This window comes from Myodes glareolus, chromosome 9, assembly GCF_982192425.1.
Source record: "Myodes glareolus chromosome 9, mMyoGla1.1, whole genome shotgun sequence".
NCBI classification, from domain to species: domain Eukaryota; kingdom Metazoa; phylum Chordata; class Mammalia; order Rodentia; family Cricetidae; genus Myodes; species Myodes glareolus.
This window is the reverse complement of record NC_142034.1, coordinates 47,114,328-47,139,165: the sequence shown is the minus strand read 5'-3', so window position 1 is coordinate 47,139,165 and position 24,838 is coordinate 47,114,328. Positions and strand designations below refer to the sequence as shown.

The 24,838-nt window shown below is 48.3% G+C and overlaps 3 protein-coding genes and 1 long non-coding RNA gene across 7 annotated transcripts in view; 2 read left to right on the top strand and 2 right to left on the bottom strand.

Annotated features, from left to right (window-relative positions):
* The window catches only part of Tlcd3a (TLC domain containing 3A), a 28,113-nt gene extending 13,104 nt beyond the window's left edge, over positions 1-15,009 (top strand). Inside the window, exons 2-6 of one of the 3 annotated variants that reach the window (XM_085695348.2) lie at positions 7,170-8,264; positions 8,535-8,618; positions 11,053-11,254; positions 12,765-12,860; positions 13,517-15,009. In XM_085695348.2, the coding sequence (XP_085551474.1) occupies positions 8,143-8,264; positions 8,535-8,618; positions 11,053-11,254; positions 12,765-12,860; positions 13,517-13,786 (774 nt within the window). In that variant the 5' untranslated portion in view covers positions 7,170-8,142 and the 3' untranslated portion in view covers positions 13,787-15,009. Of the gene's footprint in view, positions 1-4,807; positions 8,265-8,534; positions 8,619-11,052; positions 11,255-12,764; positions 12,861-13,516 lie in introns of those variants that run through there. The other 2 variants (XM_085695349.2, XM_085695350.2) reach the window with 2 other exon arrangements.
* On the bottom strand, positions 1,091-3,199 carry LOC146893072 (uncharacterized). The gene is made up of 2 exons (XR_015003690.2): positions 2,890-3,199; positions 1,091-1,666 (listed from the first exon to the last, which is right to left on the bottom strand). It is a non-coding gene; the product is annotated as an uncharacterized LOC146893072 (long non-coding RNA).
* A 1,124-nt stretch (positions 15,010-16,133) lies between the features above and the next one.
* Positions 16,134-23,206, bottom strand: Gemin4 (gem nuclear organelle associated protein 4). Of its 2 annotated transcripts, none has more exons than XM_085695342.2 (2): positions 23,112-23,206; positions 16,134-19,477 (listed from the first exon to the last, which is right to left on the bottom strand). In XM_085695342.2, exons 1-2 carry the CDS (start codon positions 23,119-23,121, stop codon positions 16,311-16,313), a joined length of 3,177 nt encoding a protein of 1,058 aa, XP_085551468.2. In that variant the 5' UTR covers positions 23,122-23,206; the 3' UTR covers positions 16,134-16,310. The 2 variants fall into 2 exon arrangements, with proteins under 2 accessions (XP_085551468.2, XP_085551469.2); XM_085695343.2 differs by lacking the exon at positions 23,112-23,206 and adding an exon at positions 22,450-23,006.
* A 33-nt stretch (positions 23,207-23,239) lies between these two features.
* LOC146893074 (diazepam-binding inhibitor-like 5) lies at positions 23,240-24,273 on the top strand. Its single transcript, XM_085695351.2, has 2 exons — positions 23,240-23,376; positions 23,833-24,273. The coding sequence occupies exon 2, from the start codon at positions 23,879-23,881 to the stop codon at positions 24,140-24,142; it is 264 nt and encodes an 87-aa protein (XP_085551477.1). The 5' UTR covers positions 23,240-23,376; positions 23,833-23,878; the 3' UTR covers positions 24,143-24,273.
* The last annotated feature ends 565 nt before the right edge of the window (positions 24,274-24,838 follow it).

Genomic DNA, 24,838 nt, shown 5'->3' with positions numbered 1-24,838 from the left:
TGTCAGCAGTCAGGAAGCAGAGACAGGGCAGATCTCTGTGAGTTCAAGGCCAGCCTGGTCTACAAAGTGAACTCCAGGACATCCAGAGCTGTTACACAGAGAAACCATGTATCTAAATACCCTCCCCTCAAAAGTGCTAATAGTAGAAATTAAACAGCAGTCGATAGAGTGAGTACTGCCCTTGACAGTCAACATGGAAGAACACATACAGGGCCTGGTGAGATGTCTCAGTGGGTAAAGAAAGTATTTACAAGCCTAACCACCTGAGTTCCATCCCTGGAATCCACAGTGGAAGGAGAGAACAGACTCTTGGAAGTTGCCCTCTGACCTCGTGACGCACATTAGCGTGTGTGCGTGGTTCACACACATGATGATAATATAGGAAAACATGAAGTACCATAAAGGCAAAGATAAAAACCTCAGATAAAAACAAAATACACCACGAGTTGAAGGGGGGGCAACACCTTAATTAGTGCGTGCTCTCTGGCCTGCACCCTGCACTAATTACTACTTAAAACTTTCCAGATCTTTGTAAGACCTCTGCCAGACAGTTCCTTCATGTTTTCTGGCAATGTGGTATTTCAGCCTGGCTCATGCCTCACAGTTCAATCTTTGAACTGATCATTTAACACTCTCTGAGGCCCATCAGCGTGGCCACATTCACACCCCCCCCCATGGTGATCTTGCTGCTGAGGCTCTTGCCACTCTCTATGATGGTTCATCCCCAAATAAGATGTTTGAGTATTTATGGGCTGGAGAGATGGCTCGGCGGTTAAGAGCACTTGTTGCTCTTGCAGAGGACCTGGGTTCAGTTCCCAACACTCACATGGTGACTCCCAATCATCTGTAACTCCAGTTCTGGGGGAAACGATGTCTTCTGACTTCCATGGGCACCAGCCATATATGTGGTACCCTGTTCATGCAGACAAAACACTCAAACACAAAAGAAAATTTAAGATGTCTAAGTATTTCTAGCTAATCAGCTTTCTCAATCCTGTATTTAGTTTTGAGCCATTTACCTGCAGTTTTGGTAAAATATGACTTTTATGGTTGAAATTAGCTGTATATAGCAAAAGCTATAGACTTTGCCTTATAAAGAATGGCTTTTTCTTTATTCGTTTCTCCATTAAATATCAAGTGCTGAAATAAATATACCACTTGATTCCTACACATTAGTGGAGTTCTGCATGTATAAAGAACAAATTAGGTACTTATAAAGAAGCTTGGCTCTCTGTAGGCACTGTGATGCTCACTCAGTTGCCGGATGCTCGTAAGGAAGGGACTCTATTTTTAAGATTAAAGTTACCAGACAGAAGCAGCCTAATTCTGTCAGTCTGTGAATAAATGTGGAAGTCGGTCAGCTCAGCGTGGTGGTGCCTTTAATTCCAGTGTTCAGCAAGCTAAATCAGGAGAATTAAGAGTTTGGGGTCGACCTGACTGCACGGTGAAACAAACGGCTGGAGAGAGGCACAGCTGATCAGGCATCTGCTGTGCAGGCGTGAGGACCTGGGTTCCAGCTCCAGAACTCACACCACACCAGGTGGTGGCGCACGCCTTTGATCCCCGCTCTCAGGAGGTAGAGCCAAGTGGATCTCTATGAGTTTGAGGTCAGCCTGATCTATGCAGAGAGCTCCAGACCAGCCAGGGCTACATAGAGAGATTTTGTCTGAAAAAATAAAATAAATAAAATGAGGAAGATGACTGTGGGGAATTCTACTAAAATATGGCTTTATTGTTTGCGTTTATTATTATTATCTGTAATGGGAATGTTTTATTTTTAAATATAATCCACTTTATAATCGGAAAACAATACAAAATGTCATCTGGCTTAAGCAAACAACAACCCTGTCGTGGAGCTACCTGTGAAACATGAAGACATCCAATCTGTTTAGTCTTTTTTTCTAATTCAGAAAGGCAGCTGAATCTGTGCACAGGAATTTTTCTGGCTCTTCTCACTTCAAGGTAATTTCCCTATTGGCTCAATGTCCTTGAACAGTTTTAAAGCATGGATTCAGAAGTGCTTGCTTTTAGGTCCCTGTGACCTACAGATAATCTACATTTTTCACTTTTTACAAAGAAATGTGTATGTGAAAGTTCCCAAAATAGGAAATAATACCCAAAGTCAAGCAGTTTATAGCCAGCTCCTTGTGGAAGTTATGGTTTTATCGACAGGATCGGTATCACGGTGCACAAGAGCCAAGACTGCCTGTGGTGTGTGGCTCTGGACACTGTTTACAGAAACCATGGGCCTGGGGTGTGACCGTGCTTCCTAGAGGGCCTGCTGTTTGCTTCTGCAAATAGACCAGACTAGAACCCAGGAAAGCTGAAGTCTGGAACTGGTTTAGGCAGGTTAAGGCCAATCAAAGATATCTTTAATCTAACAGGTGCTTATTATGTTAGTCAGCCTCTGTCACTGTAAAAACCAAAACCCCCAAAGGGTCAAGGCAAATCCTAAAGGAGGATTCGTGTTGGCTCACAGTTTCAGAGTTTCCACTCAGGGTCATTTGGCACCACTGTGCTTGGGCTTGTGGAGAGGAAGGGAGCACACAACAGAACAAAGCTGCTTGTTTTAGGTGTGGGGGGGTGTCCAGAGAGGGAGAGGGAGAGGAAGAAGGAGAGGGAAGGAGGGGGAGAAGGAGAGGGAAGGAGGGAGAGAAAGAGAAAGAGTTTTCAAATAAAGCACAGCCTTATGGTGACCTCATATCTAAGCCCTGCCTCCTAAAGTTCCCAGCACACCCAGCAGTCCACTAAGCTCTAAGTTCATCCGTGGATTAATCCCTGGGTAAGGTCAGAGCCGGAGGTCCCCACCTCTCCACAGTACTGTACTAAGCACCATGCCTTCCACACAAGCCCTCTCACGGCATCCCACACTCAAACCAGAATACTTACTGAGAAGTTTAACAGCAGAGAACTGTGCTTCGGGCAGCCAGAACAATAATCCCTTGTGCCCAGCACATGAAGTTCTGATTCCTGACTCACTTGGTTGTCCACACCACCCTGTGAGCAGGTAGAGACCCCCCCCCACACACACACCATGTTATAGTGGGGCTGAAGCTGTTTTCTCCACATCACACAGCTTATTAGTTCCACAGCCAGAATAGGATTCAGGTTCCCGGAACCCAGCCTCAGTGCGTCTGCTGTGAATCCCTCCCAGATAGTTACTACCACCTGCGCAAACAGCAGGCGTCCATCAGGGCAGGGCTGTACTGACCTGCTGTTTATTGAGTGCACAGAACAGGAGAAACTAAGAGGAGAGTGATTAATTTCTTCCTAGCCACACCCTCAGCCCTAATGGCAAGTCACCTCATTTCTGCCATGTGGCTCTTGTGGGTGTTCACCTAAAGGAAACAATGCTTTACAAAAGGCTGTCACCCTCTTCCTCTTTGTGTGCCTCACCGCATCTTTCTTGGTGGCTTCAACCCTTTTTGCTTGCTTAATTGTTGTAATTGTCACTCCATATCTACTTGCCCTTGATTTGAGACAGATCTTGGTTTATTCCCTAAAACTCTATTTTTGTCTCTCTATAAAAATATATATTTATTTTAATTGTGTGTGTATGTGTGTGTGCGTGTGCATTTGTGTGCATGTGATGCAGGGGCCCTCAGAGGCCAAAAGAGCTGCAACTGAAGGTACAGTGGTTGTGAAGTGCCCTGTGTAGGTTCTGGAAACTGACCTCATGTTTTCTACAGGAGCAGTGTGTGCTCTTAACCACTGAGCCATTTCTCCAGCCTAACTTGGTCTCTCTTGGTCGTCTTCCTGTACCTTTATCTCCTGGCCTCTTCCCATCAGTTCATCTCCTGGTCCCCCTTCCTACTCTTTCTCTGTCTCACCAGTCCCTAAGTAACAAAGAAATGTGGCCCCAAACAAAGTAACTGACTTCAAGATTCCATGTTCTCTATCAGGGTTTTAAAAGGATAATATGAAGACAGGGGTGGCTCAGGCATTTAATCCCAGCACTCGGGAGGCAGAAGCAGGTGGATCTCTGAGTTCCAGACCACTCTGGTCTACAGAGTGAGTTCCAAGACAGCCAGGGCTACAAAACAAAGCAACAACAAAAAGCATATGTATGGATGAGACTTCTAAGTTCTCATTCTGGAGTTCAAAGTAAAGATGTTTGTGTGTGTATTTCAACTGTTTCCTTGTAGGAACATTTTCCTGGACAGGAAGCTGATCTCTTTGATGAAGGGGAGTAGCCCACACAGCACATATACAGTAGTCACCTGGGAATTCACAAATATTTCACAAGGAAGCAGATATTTTCAGTTTATATCTGGGAAGCAGTCATGGGGAGAGCGGGGAGAGTTTCTGTATCCTATCTGTTAATGATGTCCGAGCAGCCTAAGGAATGGGATAGAAAATCCAAAACAGAAGACCATATACTTCCCTGATAGACTCCTCACACAGCCCTCCCAAACTAGATCTTTATGAATTTCCTGTTCAAAGAGGGAGACTGTGTGTGTCTCGGTCTGTCTGTCTGTCTGTCTGTCTGTGGAGGCCAGAAGACAACCTCGAATGTCATTGCTCAAGTTCAGCTTGTGTTTTTAAGACAGATTTTCTCATTGGTCCAGGCCTCTCTGATTGCCCCGCCTCTCTAGAGCTGGGCTTCAAGCTCACCACCTGCCTAGTTGATGTTTGATCAGGGGTTCTGAGGGTGAAATTCAGGTCCTTAGAATTATGCAACGGGTGCTTTTCACTTTACCCAGCTGTCTCCCCAGCTGCTGTGAGACTCTGAATCTGGTACAGGTGTCTTAACCTAGCATCTAGCATCTGAGTTTTGGCCTTGCTTTTTTTTTTTTTTTTTTTTTTTTTGAAACAGAGTCTTGTTCTATGGCCCCAGTTCACCTGGAACTTGCTATGTATTGCAGGCTTGTCTCAGATTTACTGCAGTCCTTCTGCCTCAGCCTCCCAAGTGCTAGGATTACAAGTGTGTACCATAACATCTGACCCAAACTTCACTCTGGAAACCCATACAAGCAGCAAATTGTAAACTTCAGAAACCCTACCACGGTGGTGTGAAATAACCCTAGAACTCAAGTCAGAAGGTCCAGGTTTTAAGTGGAGCCCTTTCATTTCATAGGATGGCAAGTCAGCTTCCCATCCACACTGAGGTTTCTTTGTGTAGAAAAAGTAATTAATCATATGCTTACCTTTGCTGTTAATAGTAACATGAGGGCTGGGGGGAAAAGCGCAGGGGCTGAGAATGTTTGCTGTGCAAGCATGATGACCTGAGTTCGAATCCCCAGTGCCCACATAGCAAGCCAGGAGGATTACAGGACTTGCTGGCAGCCAGCCTCACTCCAGGTTCAATGAAAGATCCTGTCTCAAAGGAATATGGCAGACAGTGACAGAGCAGGACTTTGTACTTCCTCTGGCTGCGCCTATGTGTTATGTGGGTACACATGCAAGCAAATACACTACACATATGCACATTTTTAAAAAGTAGCATTTGAGCCTATAAATTCCATATCCCACGCTTAAACTTGCAAGTAAACAGTGAGGAACAGTAGTTACATAGTTTTTACTCTGAAAGCATATTGAGAAAGGATATTACTCTTCATTATCAAGTTTGAAAGCAAATAGTCATCAAGCACATTGACCTTGAAGGTAGAAAGTATTAAACTCAATCCCAATTCTGCTGCCAGCAATGTGACCAGAAGTAATTTTTAAATTGCTCTGGTCTGACTCTCTCTTCCCCTCCGCTCTCTCACACAGCAACAGGTTTGAGGATTTAATTAACACATGCAAAGTGTTTGATGTGGTGCCTGGCATACAATATAGTTCTCAACATACAGTTTAAAATATCATTTGTGGAGCCCTTGAAGGTGCCAGGCTTAATTTGGGCAATGAAATACAAAGACAGCTCTGGGGAGGCAGAGGCAGGTAGATCTCTTGAGTGCGAGTCCAGCCTGGTCGACATAGCGAGTGCCAGCCTAGCCAGGGCTACATTTTAGAGAGACCTTGTTTAAGAGGAAAGAAAAGCCCATGAGAAAATGAATTTATAAATCTTCCAGGAAGGAAACAGAAACCTTTGCGGAGGAGATGTCTGGCAAGGCTTGAAGTGGGCTGGGAGTGTAGCTTGGTGGTAAAACATTCGCCTGACAAGTGGGTTAGATACACAACACGGAAGCATCCTTTGAAGGATGAAGAGCATTTTAGATCTATTTGTTTGTTCCTTTGTTTATACTTTGGTGCCCCTCCCCCCTTCCCTTAGGGCTTGGTGCTTTCGGTTCAGCTTTATCATTTTCTCACAGGAGTTTGATTACTGGAAAGTCAAGTTCAAATCAATGCTTGTTGGCTCTATACCAAATCAATCTAAACATTGTGGTGGCTTCTGTGGGCACAATGCTGGAAACTTCTTTTTCTCCTATTTCTACATATGACACACCTGTTGTTTTGTATTGATTTCATGAAGGCATGCTAAGGGTTTAGTGGCCAGCCTCCAGTGTGGTGTGCTGTCCTCACCACTGGACATTGCTAGCATACTTGTTACTTGTGCTCATCTCTCCTAGCCAAGGCAGGGAGGACTTAGGTCCACTTGTCCCCGGGCAAGCGGAGGTGAGCAGGATGCATGGAGAGGGTATAGAAAGTGGGATGCGGAAAGGTGTTTTCTGTAGAGAATGGAAAGTTTGCAGTGGATGCTCTTTGTTCACACGAGAGTCTTATTTGTGAGACACCCTGGTACCAAACTGGAGTCCTTTTTATTTACCATTTATGTTAGCTGTAAACTGGGGAAGCAGAGATGCAGCCTACCCCTAAGTGGACAAAACTCCCGATTCCCTTTGAGCTTTGTTACTTTAATGTCAACTAAATTCACATTAGCAACATGTAGGGAGATATGAAGAGTTGTCTTCTCCCAAATGATCACGGCCTAGCAATAGTAAAAATAATAGTAAAAAGGGACATTACCTTTTGGGGGGTGGGGGAACTCGATACATAGCTTTTGGAGCCTGTCCTGGAAACTAGCTCTTGTAGACCAGACTGGCTTTGAACTCAGAGATTCGCCTGCCTCAGACTCCCGAGTGCGCCACCACTGCCCGGCTAGGGAAATTACCTTTAAAGTTAAGAAAATCTCAGACTCATTAATCAATTATATACAAATTGAAAGAAGCAAAAGCTATGTTCGCTGTATTTCTACATCATTAACTGAATGTTAATTTATTGGTATCTAGCTATTTGTTTTATAGAGATCCCGGTATCGAAAGAGTTGGAAAAGCCTTGAAGGGTTTGTATCCAGCTTCCTCCTCACTCCACAATTGAGGAAGTCGTGGCCCAGCTGAGAGAGGCCGAGCTCAGCTGTTCCTGCCAAATCTCTCTAATGAGACTTTGGAGAGCATTTTTGATGCTGGTGACTTGAAGAGACCTGTAGTACCTTCCGATTGTCCTGGGCATTAATGAGTCATAACACCCACCTTCTCACCCCCTCCTTCCCATACATTCCCACATTTAAGTTAGAAGCTACAAACCAAAGCAGTCTCTCCCAAGAGAGAGTCGTTTCAGCGACTCTCTCTTCAAACGACTGGACTGTCCAGCGAGTTTCAAGATGCTAAGCGAAAGTGGAATCATCTGGCCCAAGGACTGTTAAGAAAAGGGCACAGCTGTTATCCTCAGCACAGTTGCCAAAATTCACGTAGTAACTGAACCCAAAGTCAAGAGGTCTACAAGTAGCACAACAGGGAGGGAGGGAACGCAGGCTTCCAAGCCTTCTTGGCGATTCCCGAGAAGCCACTCCCTGATGGGCAGGAAGGCCACTCAGGACTCCCTTAGGAAGCGACGATGCTCGGTGGATGAGGGCAGACGGCCCCAACCCGCCCGATCCTCCGGCCAGAGTCGTGGGCTCCGTGGCACTCATCGCGCCCTGGTGCACGTCCTGCAGGGAGGCCCCTGAACGCGCCCGCGGTGACAGAGAGGGGACCGGGCAGCCTCACGGCGAGACCCCGCCCCAGCTCCTGCCCGCGCCTATCGCGGCCGGCGCGCTGGTCACGCGGGGGAGCGCCGCGGGCTGGCGGCCAGTGCTGGCGGGGCCCGGGTGGCGGCGGCCGGGCGGGGCCGGCGGAGGTTAGAAATAGGGAGAGCGGGCTGAGCCTCCGAGCCGCCAGCCCCGAGCACGCTGCGCAGCGAGCCGCCGCACCCGCACCCGCACCCATGCTGCTGACGCTGGCCAGCGGCTCCCTCTTCTTCCCGGGGCTCTTCGCACTCAGCACCTGGGCACTACGCCGCTCGCGGCCGGGATGGACGGACGACGACTGCCTGACTGTCGGCACCAGGTACCGCAGGCCGGGCCACCCGCTTTGGCGGGGCGCTGCCCTCCGCTCCGGGCCTGCGTAGGGTGGAAAGGGGGCGACGGGAAGCGCCCCTCGATGCGGGGCGGGCCTGGTCGGGAAGGGCGTGTGCTTCTCCCCGCCTGCTGCTCCTGTTCGGGGCATCGCGACGCCATGACCGCCCGGGAGAGGCAGGTTGGAGAGTGGGGCTTTGTGCTATCCGCAGTCCTGGAGTAAGAACGCTTTCTTTGCTTTCTCTTCTCTGCCCCACGTTAGGCTGGTGTCCTCCGTGCAGGCAGTGCTGGCTACCGGGGCGGGGCTCACCATCATCTGCTCCTGCAGCAACGTGGTTTCAGACAGGTAAAGTCTCATCCCAGGTGGAAGCATAAATACCCGGGCTGAGGACCCCCTCCCCGGCATTTTCACATTTTAGTGGCTCACAGGCACTGCCTGTGATTGCCTGGTGGAAAAACCTGTGCACCCTAATTAGTGTCCTCCTCTTACTGCTTCCATCATTCCAGCTTAGGGGAAGGAGGGGAGTGTGGAAAAATGCTAGAGAGCAAGAGACTGGGCCTGACTGAAGACTGTCGTGTTAGAGAGCAGTGTGGAGGAATATGGCTTTTGGTTCGTTTAAATGCTTTCACTGGGTTCTCTCTCTGGAACATTCTTAGCAGAGAGAGTAGCAGTGACTGTAGCCAACCCCTTCTATTGGCAGCCTAAGTCCACCCTCGCATTCCCTGCAGATGCTGCTCTTGCTTTTCCTTTGCTCAAGATAATGAAGCGGTTTCTGGTACCTTCAGAAAACTGACACATTTGTGCCCAAAGTCAGGCCAGAAAAATGGGCTTCTATGGCGCTTCAGTGAGACAAATTAAGATCAGAGTGGGCTATCCAGTTTAAGCATGAGTAGTGGCAGTGCTTTCACTTTTTCTGTAGACCCGACTAGCTTGGAACATGTGGCAGTCCTCCTCCATCTGTCTCCCACGGGCAGAATAACAGATATGTGCCACCACACCAAGATGTTTGTATTTATTTATTTATCTTCCCACTTGGCTCTTTGAACCACTCTTTTTCTTCCAGAGAAGTTTAAAGGACAGGCAGGCGTCCAGAGAAAGTTGGATAGCTTTTCCTGATTTTCTACCCTGCAAACCAGAGAGAACAAAACTGTCTCATGGTGGCCTGGGATCTTACTTGGGATTGATCGCGCTGTCACCATTTCCAGTTTGTCCTCTCAATGTCTCTTCTTCCTTTTGAGACACGGTCTCATTCTGTAGTTTGGACTGGCCTCAGACTCAATGGAGATCCACCTGCCTCCGCCTCCTCAGTGCTGGGATTAAAGGCGTGGGCCACCATGCCTGCTCTTGGTAGTTATTTTACTTGAAATGGCTCTAAGAAGCAATGAGTCCATTGATGGGCATTAGAATAGGTCTTGGATATCTGGGCCCAGATAGAAGCTGGCTAATCAGTTTGCCTACAAGTGTAGTATATGTGCCATTACTATTTACTTGCCTTTATTCCATTCTTTTTTAACTGAGCCATGTTGTGATAAGTGTGGAGTTAGTTCAGGAGTAGACTCTCACATGGTACCCTCCCTAGATTCCCAGTTCTGCTGTTCAGTGGACTGGCTCCTTGGGAAATCACCCGAGACAAGGTGAAAAAGTACAGACTGGATCCTAGACATGGATTTAGACTCTCTGGGGAGCGCTTCACAAGTACTGCAAGTGGCCTGAGGGTTAGGTAGTCTGAGAACTGTACAGCGCATTTCCTCTTCTAATACAATCGCTCAAAAATGTACTATGTGGATCTAATCCTCTCTAGCATAGGACAGATTCTACTTTAAGTATTTCTTTAAGTTTCTGCATGATGTTGGTAAGTACAGGCATAGTCCTTCCTGTGTATGCTAGAACAGTAACACAATCATTTTAGCTCAGCAAATGCTTCACTCATACTGGGCAAATTAATAGGAACACATATATGTTCCAAATCAGTCGAGGAAATTAACATCTTTTGTCTCAGCCTCTTTTGCTATTTAGTTGCTGTAATGTGGTCCTTGCAGTCCAAGCCCATTTCTAGACATACATTTAAAAAAAATTAAGTAAATTTATTCATTTAATGTGTACATGCAAACCATGTTGTACTTGTGGAGGTCAGACAACTTGCAGGAATTGATTCTCTCCTTCCACCATGTGGGTCCTAGAGATTGAACTCAGGGGTCATCAGGCATATTAGCCCATTAGGCCATCTAACTAGTCCCAGGCATCCTTTTATGAATGAATGGAACTCAGGGTTAACCATAGGAAAGGAAATAACATGGCCGGGTGCTTCCTACAAACTCTACAGTGGGGCATGGAGAAGAAAGAGAAAATGTGTAGATCGAGAACTCTGAAACTCCAGTTGTTGAGCAACTGAGGAGTTAAACTGGAAAGGTTGGACTTGTGATTTAAAACGCCTTCCAAACCAGTTCCTTGGTGGAGCTGCTGAATCATTTGGAAGTTTATCTCCATCAAAGTCAGTTTCTATCAAAATGCTTGAAGTCTACTGTAGATAAGTAGCTGAGCCAGGCACCTGGTTACAGTAAACCACACGTGTATACAGGCAGAGTGGATTCCTGCTTCTACTCTCAACCCTCATAAATTTGCTTTGTAATTTAGAGACCCCCTCCTTAACTGTCTCACCCTCGTCACTGTGAACTGTCCAAAGTAATGGTCGACTGAGAAGAGAAGAGCACCAGAGAGGAGACTGGCTTTGTGCTGCATTGACATCCGGGCTATTCTCTCTCCCTGTGCTTTCTTTTAGGCACTGGCTTGCCAGAGAGTATGTCTGGTTTCTGATCCCATACATGATCTATGACTGCTATGCCATGTACCTCTGTGAATGGTGCCGAACCAGAGACCAGAAACTCAGACGTGCCACCATTTTCCGCAACTTCCTGGTTGAAAACCGCCTAATGGTCACACATCATGCGGTCATCCTGTTTGTCCTTGTACCTGTTTCACAGGTATGGCCTCTCAGGACAGCAGCCTCAGCCAGCCATTCCATCACTGAGCCGGGTGCCTTGGTCATTCCGTAGGAGTTGGGGAGCCCTTTCTTCCCTTTCGTACTATGCTGGCCCTCCTTTACTTCGTTGGGTTCAGTCTTCCATGCAAGTAGTGGAGGAAAACCATATCACCTGAAATGTTTGTGACTCCTGGCCATCACTGTTAGTTTTTAAAAGATTTGTTTCTATTGTATGTGTATAGGTGTTTTGCCTGCATGTATGTCTGTGTACTACTTGCTTGCCTGGAGGCTGCAGAGGCCAGAACTGTTGATTCCCTGGAACTGGAGTTATTGATGGTTTGAGCCACCATATAGGTGATGAGAATTAAACCTGGGTCCTCTTGAAGAGCAGCCAATGCTCTTAACCCCTGAGCTGTTTTCAGGCTTGTTTTTTTTTATTATTTGTTTTTAGTACAAGTAATTAAACTAGCGCCTCACTCATGCTAGGAAAGCGGTCTTCCCCTCATCTCTACCCCCAGCTCTCTCTTTACTGTTTTGAGACAGTCTAAGTTGCTCAGCTTGGCCTTGAACTTGTAGTCTTCCCACTCCAGTTTTATGGGCCTGCACTACCAAGAGGCTTCAACATTTCTTTTAGAGATTACTTGCTTTATTTCATTTAAGTGAATGTGCAAGTACCTGTGGAGGTCAGAAGTGGCTAGAAATCTAATTAGTTCTGAATTGCCTGACGTGGGTGCTGGTAACCAAACTTGTCCCCTGGAAGAGTAGCAAGTGCTCTTAACCATGAGCCATCTGTCCGGCCCTATCTGTTTAATTTTGAGACAGGGTTTCACTATGCAGACCAGGCTGTTCTCAACTGTGTAGCAATCTTCCTGTGTCTTGAGTGCTGAGGTTAAAAGCATGCACTACCACAACCAGCATTCTATTTTCTTATTTTGTATGTCTATGTATTGGCACAAGGGTGGCAGTCAAGGGACAACTTGGAAGAGCCAGTTCTCTCCTCGTACCATATGGGTCCAATAGGTGGTATGGGGGTCAGACTGAAGTCGTCAGGCTTACAGACCATTGCCTTTACCAGCTGAGCCATCTCTTTTGCTCCAAGTCTTCTTATCCCAGTGCTATTGAGAGGTTGTTCCATCAGGTAGGCTGCTACTTTAGGAAGTAAAAAAAAGTACTCCATTTGGTAAGGACTTTGCCTTCCAGCACATACTTTGTTGTGCTGAACAAGCCCAGTGCCTTTGACACACAGAAGCAGGCTACAGAGTTCCTCCCTGTTATCGCTAAAATCAGATGAAGCCTGCTGTAGGACTCAGTGAGCCTGTCTGCCTTTGTCTTTGGATCCTCTCCAAGTGATTGCCAGGGAAGCAACAGGTTACTAACTGGATGGCCACTTGCCTGTTACCAGCTTTCTCCCTTCAGGGTATCGTGGTTCTTTTTCCTATAGCCTTAGTTAGGATTTTCCTACTGGTGCTTTCTTAACCAGGACCTCTCAGTGCCTTTTCTTCTTTCTGCAGAAGCTCAGGGGAGAACTTGGAGATTTTTTTGTCGGCTGCATCTTCACGGCAGAACTGAGTACTCCATTTGTGTCACTGGGCAGAGTTCTGATTCAGGTGCGTATGAGTGAAGCAGCAGATGTGAGGCGGGGGGGGGGGGGGGGGAAGAGACCCTGCACTGCCGTGGAGAGATCTCAGTGCTAGGAGACAGGTTATGTCGTCATCCAAACCAGGCAGATGAGACTTGATCTGACCCGAGTTACACAGGCACCTGGCAACAATTTAGTCACTTGTTTTTATACACCTATAAGAGGGTAGCTTAGGTCAAATCCAGCATCACTTTTGGTAAAATTACGAAGCTGTAGATGGTGACTGAGAAAACAGCTCGGTGGGCAAGACAGCTTGCTGCACCAAAGCAGTGTTATCCCCCTCCAGCCACTCAGGGCAACATCCATTAATACCAAGCCAGAAGCAAGTGACAGCTTGGTTCTTGTAAAAGCCGGCATGGCTGTGTGAGCAGCCTGGCGGAAAGGGTGAGCTCTGGGTTCAGTAAGAGACCCTGTCCACAGAGTGAGGGGATGGCACCCAACATCTGGCCACCAAAAGCACATGCATGGGCCTGTATACCTGCTTTTGTGTGTCCAAGTGTCCAGCAATTTAGCACCATGGGCCTTGACTAGTGCAAGAACCTGCTTGACTGTGGTGAGGCTGGGTTCCATGCCTGATGACCCATACTCTTGGTGACCTTGCATTCTCCTTGTTTTTCTCTGCAGCTAAAGCAGCAGCATACCCTCCTTTACAAGGTCAACGGAATCCTCACGCTGACCACCTTTCTGTTCTGCCGGATCCTTCTTTTCCCCTTCATGTACTGGTCCTATGCCCAACACAAAGGAATAAGCCTGCTCCGAGTACCATTTAATATCCCTTTACACTGCAACGTGGCCAATGCCATCCTCATCTCTCCCCAGCTCTACTGGTTCTCACTGCTGTGCAGGAAGGCAGCCCGGCTCTTTGACACTGCCAAAGCCAAAAAGAATGGTTAATTACTCCCAGGAGTCAGGTTCTCACACTAGCTGCTGCCTGTACTCAGTATTCCAAGGACCAAATTGTGCCTGGCGGAGCTTCTGCCTTCTGGATATTGATGAGCCTCTGGATTTGAGGTTTTCTTAAGAATCCCTGGTTCCTTCCCCTTCTAACCTGCTCCTTTTGCAAAAGCACTCCCCTGTTCCCCCCAGTGGTAACTTGGATCCTGTCAAACCTCCACTGCAGCAAAGTAGTTTTAATGCAAGCCTGAGGAGCCTTCCTTGGGCCTATGGTAAGAGCTCTGGGAGGTGAAGCACTGCTATCCTCACTCAGGGCAACATCCATAATACTGGGCCAAAAGCAAGTGACAGCTTGGTTCTTGAAATAGTGTCATTTTTTCCAACACTAGGAAAACCATTGTGGGTGTGTAGTCTTTTACTGTTTACCAGACAGCCCTGGTCCTCTCATCTGTATATAACAATGAATTCTCATCCTACTGACTTCCAGTCAGAAGGGCTCACTGACAATGGGCAAGAGGCAGGGCTGGGAACCTGAAGCACTTGAGTAGGTCAGGAGGCCAGCAGAGGCCTGTAGCTCTGCTGGCTGACTTGTATAAAGACCAGTAGCACAAACTTGGGAGCTTGTTGCAAGCACTCACCAACACCATTCCCCTTTTCGCACAGCCTCTCATACCCAGTTTTCTGTGCCCACATAGAAAGCTGGCCTAAAACTCCAGGGACAAAGTAGAGTGATGGCTTCTGTAGTGGATTACTGGGTCATCCCACTCTGACACTGCCTTTTTAATTCAAAGCTGATACAGATGTCCACCCTGACCCTTGAGGTCTCAGCCAGGCCAGTGTTCTAGCACTTCCTGAAGAGACCCATTTCTGTGTTGAATGTGCAGCCATTTAGCCACAGAAGACTAGAGGACACGAGGGCAGCCAAGCTGGCCAGAACATGTCCTGTGGACCAACGTGGTAGCCGTGTACAGCAGGATCATCCCTCGCCACAGGCTGGGTATGAGAGGACCTGCTACCACTTCCAAGTGGCAGCAAAAACACTACAAGTGCCTTATAATTCACTGTCCATGGACTTTTAAAGGACTGGATGGTTGTCTCAAATTTTGAGTTTCAGTTTTTAATAGGTGCCACTTAAAAAACCATAAAAATGCTGTTTTGTGTTTTGTTTACTGTCAGTGTATCCGTAAGTCATCCATGTGGTGATTAAATTGCACTAAATTCTGTTTATTGTTAAGTGTATTGGCACTGGCTTCCTCAAACATCCTGAGATCCAGCCGGACTGACTGCTGTGTGGGATACTTCCTAGTCTAATCATGGAATGTGACTGACTCCAGGCAGGCCTTACTCATACCTTAGTCCAACATGTTGGTTCAAGGTACCAAAGGACTCAGAGTGTGCCCAGAGTTCAAGCTCAGTGTTCACTTGTAACTTCTTCCCCTGGTGAATTCCAATTAGGAGTTGGGAGGGCAGAAGCCTACCTGTTAACCACAGAACAGTTTACTTTAGGTGGGAGAAAAGTAGTAAGCCATTTAAAATGAGGGTGTGGATATGCAGGAGGTGATGGGACCTTTTCTCTCATCCCCCTAAATGATACCTCCCTAACCAGTTCTTAAGAGTTGTGTAATACCACCCTAGAAACTCTTTTTTTTTTTTATGCTTCTACATGCATTGTTACCTCTGCCATTCATTCATCAAAACCAAGGTGCCTCTCCAGGCAGAAGATAATTACACCCCACCTCCAGGGTATCAGCTGTTCACCTGGGTGTGCTGAATGGATGGTTAACCCTAACAGTGTTTCTTGTTAGAGTCTCTCACAAAGGTACAGGCCTCTCTGGCACATAAGTTAGAACCAGTGCCAAATGAGTCCCTTTCCACATGTGTCCCTTTTTTGAGAAAACCTTGGAAAAAAAGATGAAATACTAAAATGCTTACTAGCAATCCCAGGCTGGCCTTGAACTTAAGATCCCTCTACTTCAGCCACCCAAATGCTGGGATTATAGGAGTGTACTGTTACCAAGCCTAGCTGAAAAGACACTGAGAGGCCTCAGTGAAAAGAACATAGAACCTTGTATTTTTTTTTTCCTACTAGGTAGCTCCACCTTTGGGCTTACTGCCAAATCTAGGTGGAGAATTTCAGTTACAAACATGTTCCTCCCCAGCTGGACTTTTTTAAACGTTCAGATCTTACTATGCCGTCCAGGCTGCCACCCTCAGCCTCCCAAAGGCTGATGTCTCAGGTGTGCACTCCCACACCTGCCCCACTGGCTTGACTTGATCTTAAAGATTACCTAAGCCTAACTCTAAAGCATATTTAAGCCCAAACTTCTGAGAAAGGCTCAAGACAAGATGAAACCCAAAAGAGTTTTATTGTAGTATGTGGCAAATCCCTAAGAAACTACTTTCTCCACAGTGCTCTGTTCCTTTCATCGTGTGCACACCTCAGTAACCGTCAGGTCTGTTCTCAGCTCTGGGCCCCGCAGAAACACCATGTTGGAGGTATAGCATCTGTTCTGCCCTCCACAGGTCAGAAGTTGTTGATCTTCTGTAATAGGGTTTGACGCCGCTCCTCGGGGCTAATGTTCTTCGCTATAGATTTTAGGAAGCGCTGCTCATCGACCTTCTGGAGCAAGGAGCTGACAGAAGGGTTGGTCTTGCTTAGGGTTTCATAGCAGGTAAGGATTTCCAAAGCCAGCACGTACAGGGGCTCACAGACCTCCTGGGGGAGCATGGCCATGATATGCAGAACATGACAGAACATCTGGGTATACACAAACAGGGTTTCCTGAGTCAGGTCCCCCTTTTGTCCCTGGGCCCAGGGGCCCTCCAACTGCATCAGCCTGATTGCATCCAGGATACTGGTCAGACTGCTACAGAGGAGTCTGACCACATGGCTCCAACCGTCCATAGGAAGCCAGTTACAACAGCTCTGGCTGCAGAGAAACTGGAAAGTTCTCAATGAGAGAACAGAGAGTTGGAGCTCTTGGGCAAAGGGCCTCAGGTTGAGCAGGGGAACAAACTGAATATACTCCAGGCTATAAGGGACATGAAGGAGCTGTTTCTCCAGCAGCTTCCTTGTCAGCTGCTGAAGGTACTGCCATTCCTGGGGACTACACCAAGGCATGACTTGTACCAGCGCCACCAGAAAGCCCTTGCTAAATAATCTGACCTCCTCGGGATTGCACACATCCACCACTAAGAGGGAGAGCATCTCTTCAGAGATGCTGCTGGAGATGGAGCAGCACTCCATCCAGGCAAGAAGCCCCGTGCCAGGCCCATACCCTTCATGGGCCTGAGAGGTCCACTGGGCCTCAGAGAGCTTACAGATCTCAAAAAGAGTTGCCGGCACCTCACACTTGAAGTGTCCTTCAAAGAAGTTCTTCAGTCTCAGGCCCACAGTCCAGTCTAGCTGGTCTAACTTACGGTGGAGCCAGGACAGGGACTTGGCCCAGGTGTCTGGGGAGAAGGTCTCTGCATTGGCCAGCACGATCTCACAGAGGAGCTTCAGGATGTGGATCACAAGATCCTTGCTGTCCAGAGTGAGGCAGCGCTTCTCCCGGGGGAGCTGCCAGAACTTGCTAAAGCTATCCAGGAGTCGGCACAAGCTGAAGAGAAGCGGAAATGGGGAGCAGGTTTGCAGCCAATACTCCTCCAAGCCTGCATTGGCTTCAAGGGTCTGGATGAAGAGCTTCAGACTCAGGCCTACCTCCTCCATGTCCAGCATCAAGAAGGGCAGGACAAACTCCTTCAGCACCTCATCAGGCTCCAGAAGAGCAGCAACTGGGATTCCCTGAGGTTTCACGGGGTTCGTCAGGCAGCTCACCAGCTCCAGAAATTGCTTCTCTTCTTTGGGTGTAGAGAACTTTGTCCAGACAGTTTCTTTGAGGCAGGACACCATGAAACTGGTATGTGGCTTTGGCCCTTGTGTTTCTGTGAACTTGAGCGCAGGGAAGGCAGTGAGAATCTGAGCCAGGAACCTGTGAGTGCCAAGATTGGTCACAGCTATGCTGCACATCTTCTTCACCACTACTTCTGGGTAGAGGATCACCAGGCGGGCTACGGAGGCCACTGCTTTGGCTAGACCCTGTTCAGAGCTGCTCTGTGCGAGCTGGTTAAATGTTGTGTTGAGGTCTTCCTGAAAACCCTCCACGTAAACAGACAACCTGTCTGAGAGGCCCTTTGGTCCCCAACAATGCAGGACACCAGAAAGGACTTTATTTTTGTCTGGTAGAGAGAGTTCTGCATAACATTCCAAGGTCAAGCAGATCACCTGCTTGATCTGAGACTGGGAGATAACCCTGTTAGAGTTGATGACTTCCATCACTGTTTCCAGCAGACTCAAGACCAAGTCTGGTTCTCTGAAGAGAGACCTGTTGTTAACCAGGCAGGCGACCCACTCATCTGAAAAGGCCCACTTCTTCTCAGAAGCAAAAATGTGGCACATTTCCATGTGCCGGTCCATCTTCTGCTCAATGATGGCCATGGCAATGGAGGCAGTGATGTCCTCGAGGCCCTTGTCATTCAGGACTCTGCTGGTTTTTCTCAGGAAGTCCCTGACACACTCAGCCAGTTCACAGACCACCTGCCTCTCCTCCTTGGACATGCTGGCAGTATCCAGGTAGTGCTTCAAGTTCTGGCTGAAGGAAGTCAGACTGTCACACAGCCGGTAGGTGTCATAGTTTGTCCCCTGACTGCTGTTGAGCATGTCTTGCAGTTCTGTACCCCACTCCTGCAGCAGGTTGTGCATAAGCTCAAACCCCATGAAAACAGTCTCACTGGGGAGTTTGGCCAGTGAGGTGAGGCTCACGTCCCGCTCTGCCTCCTTTACCTTGTCGGCCAGGGCCTGTTGATGGTATGGGTTCTGCATGTCCGAATTCCATACAGAGATCACTGTGGCTAGTTTGTCTAGGTACATGGTGGCAGATACCTCCTGGGGGTCATCCTCCATCAGTGCAAACACATTCAGCATGTCAGCCAAGTTAGCTAATGCACAACACTTCATGCCGAGGCACAGAATTCTATTTTGGATTTGTTTCAGCCCATTGAGCAGCATGGCCAACAGTGGCATAGTGGGACCCACATCTGGGTCAGACTTAAACCTCTTTGGAGGATGGGAAAACTCGTCTGAAGACGGTAAGTATTTATGGGCCATTGTCCTGAACTGGGAAAGCAAGGGGTCCTGCTGGTCACCCTTGTGCTTCATCATTTCCCACCAGACATCCAGGAAGAAGGCGACATCCTTGGAAGAAGTATCAATAGTCATGTGTTCCAGAAAGTTCTGTAGTTCTGAGCGGCAAATGGTGGTAGGCAGGGCCATTAGGAGCTGAATGAAGAGTCCAGAAGCTTCCAGAGACTTAAGTAGTTCAAAAAGGACTGTGTGGTTGATGGTAGGAATCATGTTGCCCACGGAGAAGAACACATCTTCCTGCCACCGAGTGTCAGTGTCAGAAGGACTGATGGGGGAGGGCTGAAGAACCTTTGCCCAGATGATGATCAGGGCTTTCTTCTTCCAGGCAAACGGCTGGGAATGTGCTGTGGCTGAGGAGATCTCCTTCAAGGCCTCCACAATGGGCTGCCCCACATGTTCCCAATCAGACTTTGTCAGCTGTACCAGGTCTTTAGGGTGGAACAGCTGCTCGGCCATCAAGAAGCCCCCATGCAGAATAGTCATTTCCTCACAGATATTCACGGGTCCTGCACAGAGAAGCCAAGAGCTAATGAAGTTTTCAGAAGTTTAGCAGAGGCTAAGAGAAACAGCCACTGGTTGTCTATCATTATCAAGGTTAAGGATGACTTGACTTCAATGGGAGAGGAAGAAGACGTGGTTAGTAAGAGGTCCCGAAGGGCTGGAGTCATAAGAACTTGACTGAGGAATAAAACCCAGTTTCCAAGATCTCTAGCCTGAAAATTAGGAGGACAATCGTACCACTAAAAAACAGAGAGAGAGAACCGGGTGGTGGTGGCGCACACCTTTAATCCCAGTACTCTGGAGGCAGTGACAGGCGAATCTCTGTGAGTTTGAGGCCAGCCTGGTCTACAAGAGCTAGTTCCAGGACAGGCTCCAAAGCTACAGAGAAACCTTGTCTCAAAAAACAAAACAAAACAACAACAAAAACAAATAAAAATACCCCCCCAAAAAATAAAAAATTAAAAACAGGCAGAGAGGGATTCAGAACAGGCTTCTAAATGTCTTTTTAAGTATTTTAGTTATCTGAATTCTCTGGAGCTAGAGTTACAGGTGATTGAGAGCCACCTGGTGCAGGTGCTGGGAACTAAGCTCCAAGTCCTTTATAAGACCCTTACATGTTCTTAACCACTGAGATTCTCTCCAGCCCCCCCACCCCCAAGACAGACTTAAAGGGGAGAAAGGTTCAGTTCTGGTTACTTGGAATCTGACAGTGATGTCCTTCAGCAATGGAGTGAGTTGAGGAGAAAAGGCCTGATGTGAGTATAGGCAGTGCCAACACAGACAAGTTGATGGAAACCAGGGAAGTGATTAAGGTCCCTCAGTAAAGTGACGAGGAAAGCCGGACTGCTGAGGTGACAGTGCCACCAAGTATGCATTAGAAGACTTGACAAAGGGCAGTGACATGGCTCAGTGACCATCTGCACCAAGCCTGATGACCTGAGTTTGATCCCTAAGCCTAATTCAGCAAAAAAGAACCAACTCCTAGAAGCTGTCTTCTGACCCCCACTGATGGTACCCACAGTACACACACAGAATGTAATAAATGCAAAACAAAACCTGAGCTCTGTTGTATGTGATGACACAGACGGAAGGACCAACACTGGACGATGAGCAGTCTTTTGGGGGTTTTGTTTACTATCTTATTTTACTTTTTCTGTTTGAGACAGGGCCTCACTATGAACTTACTGGCTTTGAACTCACAGAGATCTGCTTGCCTCTGCTTCCTGTGCACTGGGATTAAAGGCATGCGCCATCACACCCAGCCGAGCCTTGCATATATACTAGGCAAGCTCTACCACTGAGCTGTATCCCTTGCCCTGCCTTCCTTCTTTCTAAGTACACTCTTGCTAATGGGTTTCACCATTCTGGATCTTACAGGGAAAAGGTTCACCCAGTGGTTTCCTCCAGTCAAAAAGGACAAGCTACTAAAGGTTCTGGCTCTATGGAAGGAATCAAGAAAGAGGTCATTCATTCACTGATACATTTAAAGTAAGGCAATAGAGTTTAATCAGTGGGTTTAAATTCAAGATCAGTCACTCAAAAATGTGACTTTACACATTACCGAGTCTGTCTGCATATGTGAGACTACAATCTTCAAGGTATAACCATGACACATGACACACTACATACACTAATCACACTTTTGGAAATAATTTGGAACTGTTACCTTCTGGAAACGGATGGGAGAATGGAAGGGTTATAAAAGAAATCTCAACAATAAGCAGACTACCAAGAGCCTGACTTAAAGGCACAATTGTTGGCAGGGCCAGTCTCCTCACTCGTTTGTCTCCTCCAGTGCAGAAACAAAAGGGCACAGGTCTTTATCAAAGTTTGTAATTTGGCCTAGAAACTACAGCAAGAGTGTAACAACTAACAGGTCACGGTCACTGTTCCTGATAACCCCCACTCATTCCCAGGGCCCAGAGATGCCCAACCCTTCCCTCAGTCCCTCACACTTCCAGGAACATCTCTCCCCTGTTCTCATTGGCCACGGGGTCAGCAGCAAAAACACTGACTCCAGTGGCCAGTTGTGGCCAATGCTTCTAATCTCAGCTCGAGGGAGGCAGATTTCTGTGAGGCCAGCCAAGGTACATGGTGACACTGTCTCAAACCTTCCCAACCCCTGGGGTGGGGGGGAGGGAATATTGACTCCAGGCAACTAGCAAATCTCTTGGCCAATAACCATTTACACACACACACCCAAAATAGAAAAAGAAAGAAAAAAGTCAAGGATCAGCCCGCTTATTAACCCAGGCCTGAAGGCAGGGCACCTTGGCTTCCACAGTAGCAGTCAGGCTCAGAGCTAGGTTGCTGTGGCAGGGTTCTTTCTGGTTCAGGTTGTTCTGCCTACCCCCAACACCATGCCCTTATGACTGTAAACTCAATTTTATTGTATTTATCAGCTTAGCTGAACAGATGTCTGCCGCCAAACATGTACCTTTCCGACACTTGTGTACATGCGGCCCGACAAAGTCGCAGGCTCAGTTCATAGCTAGGGGAAACTGAAAGGCTTTATCAGTAGCTGGTGCTAGGAAGTGACTGCTTACTCTGGTAGGCACTGGGCTGGGCTTGGTGGCATACATTTTTTTTCGAGATAGGATCTTGTTATGTAGCCAGGACTGGCTCAAAACTATATAGACCAGGCTGGCCTAGAACTCTTGAGATCTTCCTGCGTCTGCCTCCAGAGTACCAGTTAAGACATAGGCCACCACACCCAGTTTTACACCTATAAAATCATTTCATCATCAAAGTAATGTCTTGAGGATTATCCTGTTTTAGAGCGGGATCCTCGGGGCCCAGACACAATTTGTGCTGGGTGTCTGAACCAGCGGAGTCAAGCCAAGGCAGAACACTTCACAGCTGCGGGGCACGAAACTACCATTCCACACTAAAGAGCTGGCTAGGGACGAAGACATTTCTCCACGGTGTATTATTTGCAAATCTTGGAGTATCTCCCAGGACAGTCTCCCCATCTTACCCTCTAAAGAGTACAGCTCGCAGGGTGGGGAGGCTTGGCAGATGGCCACAGATTTCTATCAACACAGCTCTCCTTCCAGTCCTCGCCTGGGAGGAGACTCCAAACCAAATAGCACTCAGATTCAAAAGTTCCACCTCAGCTGCTGCAACCCCACGCGCAAGCGAGGGCTGCGGGTCACCGGTGTGCACAAGGCACCATAAGACGCCCAGTTATGCACGTGATCTTAAAAAGAAACTCCAAGCCTCTGGGAGGAAGGCAGTATCAGCATCTCTGCTGCGTGGACCAGGAGCCCTGATAAGAAATTTGTTCACTGACTCGTCAGTCACCCAATAAGGAAGAACGGTCCGGACGTCCGTCCCTCCCAGCCCGGCATTTCCGAAACACGTGCAGTAGTAGCCCTGTGCACTGTCAGGGGCGCCAAGGCTACATTCGCTCGCTGTTTTCCAGTGGGAAGAGACCACGAGGGACGGAGGACCAACACGAGGCGGGGCTGCGGGTTGGAGGCCGGCCTCGCGGCAGCGGGACTCCAAAGACTCCTCAGACCCCCAATCTCCAGAGCGGGCTCTGAAGAGCGCCACTGGAGGAGCGTAGGGCCTCGGCCCACCGTGGAGGTGCATTGCGGGGCGCGGCCCGAGGGCCGTAGTAGGGAAACGCGAACCCACCTAGGTCCATGGCGGCGAAGCTGGCGGCGGGACTAGACCGCCCCTCCCACTCCGAGGCCGCGAACGCAGCGCCACGGCATAAAGGGCGGGGCTACAGGCGCGTCACAAGCCCCGCCCACAGCTTCCGAGCGGCACTCCGCTGACCCGCTGCCGCTCCGTGCGCACGCGCCCCTCGTACTCCTCCTCAACGAACTCGCGGCGTCCGGGCCGCCCAAGCCCACAGCGCCCCCTCTCGGCCCTAGGCTTCCCAGCCATCTACTCTCAGGTACTATACTCCGGCTCCTGGCGGAATCGGTCCTCTTGATTCCTTAGTCCAATTCTTAGTCCAGACCTCTCACCTTCACCCAGGAACCCCGGACAGCTCCCGCCCAAAGTTCATCCCTACTGAATGGCCTTTCCCCGAGCTGCCCGCTAACCAGCAGTGGATCCACAGGGCTCACCCCTCCCTGTCCAGCCTCTGAGACACGCACAAATACCCAAATGCTTTTCATGCTGCACTGTCTTCTATAGGCAACAGCAACGTCCATTTTCAGGGCTCATAGGCGCCTTTGTAACTTTGAAGAGCACTCACACTGGAAAAAGTACTGTGGGATAGGACCAATAGAATGGATTCCAGGGCTGCAACTTGTACTTTATCAGACACACACATAATCACTTTGCCCTTTCTTTCCAAGGTCTAATAATCAATCACCTGCTTTGCTTATTTCCAACTCTCTTCTAGTACCAGGTATCACTTAGAACAGAGAGGCTCAGCCTCTGGTACGCCAATGAGCCAAGTGGAGTTTGAAATGGCCTGCGCTTCCCTCAAGCAGCTGAAGGGTCCCGTAAGCGACCAGGAGAAACTGCTGGTGTACAGTTTCTACAAACAGGCCACCCAGGGCGACTGTAACATCCCTGTCCCTCCAGCCACAGATGTGAGAGCAAAGGCCAAATGGGAGGCGTGGAATGTGAACAAAGGGATGTCCAAGATGGATGCCATGAGAATCTATATTGCCAAAGTGGAGGAGCTGAAGAAAAACGAGGGTGGCTAAGGACATGTTGGCCAACACAAGGAAGTCACATGGCTTCACTGGTAGGGAATGGGCTTAAGAGTTCTGATGGCTGGAACACACTGAAAGGGTAGCAAGGTTAGCGGAGACACCAATAAATCACCTTAACTGCACGAGAGTGGAGTCTGTTGCAAAAAAGAAACTCTGTGAGGGGTCTGGAAAGGGGTTCAAATGTGTAAAAGCATCTCTGCTGGGTAAAGCTCCTTTAATCTGTGTGGTCGGACTGGCACCAATACCCATTCTACCTATGTGGATGCATAGCTGACAGACGTGGGGTTGGGTGGGGTGCGTCATGCCATGAAAATGACCAAGGCTGGAAGTGGAGGCAGGACCTTGGATCTGTAACACCAAGGGCTGTCACCTCACCAAGAACCCAACAATACAGAGGAGAAAGGGGCTCTGTCTTCTAAAGACTGAAACAGAAAAGTGCTCATCTCGAACATAGGCCCAGTGAAGTTAGCATTTTAAACGTCAGTGACACAGTGATGATGTAGCTCGTGCATCACAACCCAGCAGTTGAGGGACAATGGAGCAAGATGGTTTCAGAATCTTAGGCTCCACAAACTCATCGGAGGCTTAGCAACCGAAATGTTCTTAACCTAGGTCTCTGCTTGAGGCCCTGCTGGACAGTATGTACATAGGCACGTGTGGGTCATATAAGTGCCAGGGTACTCTATC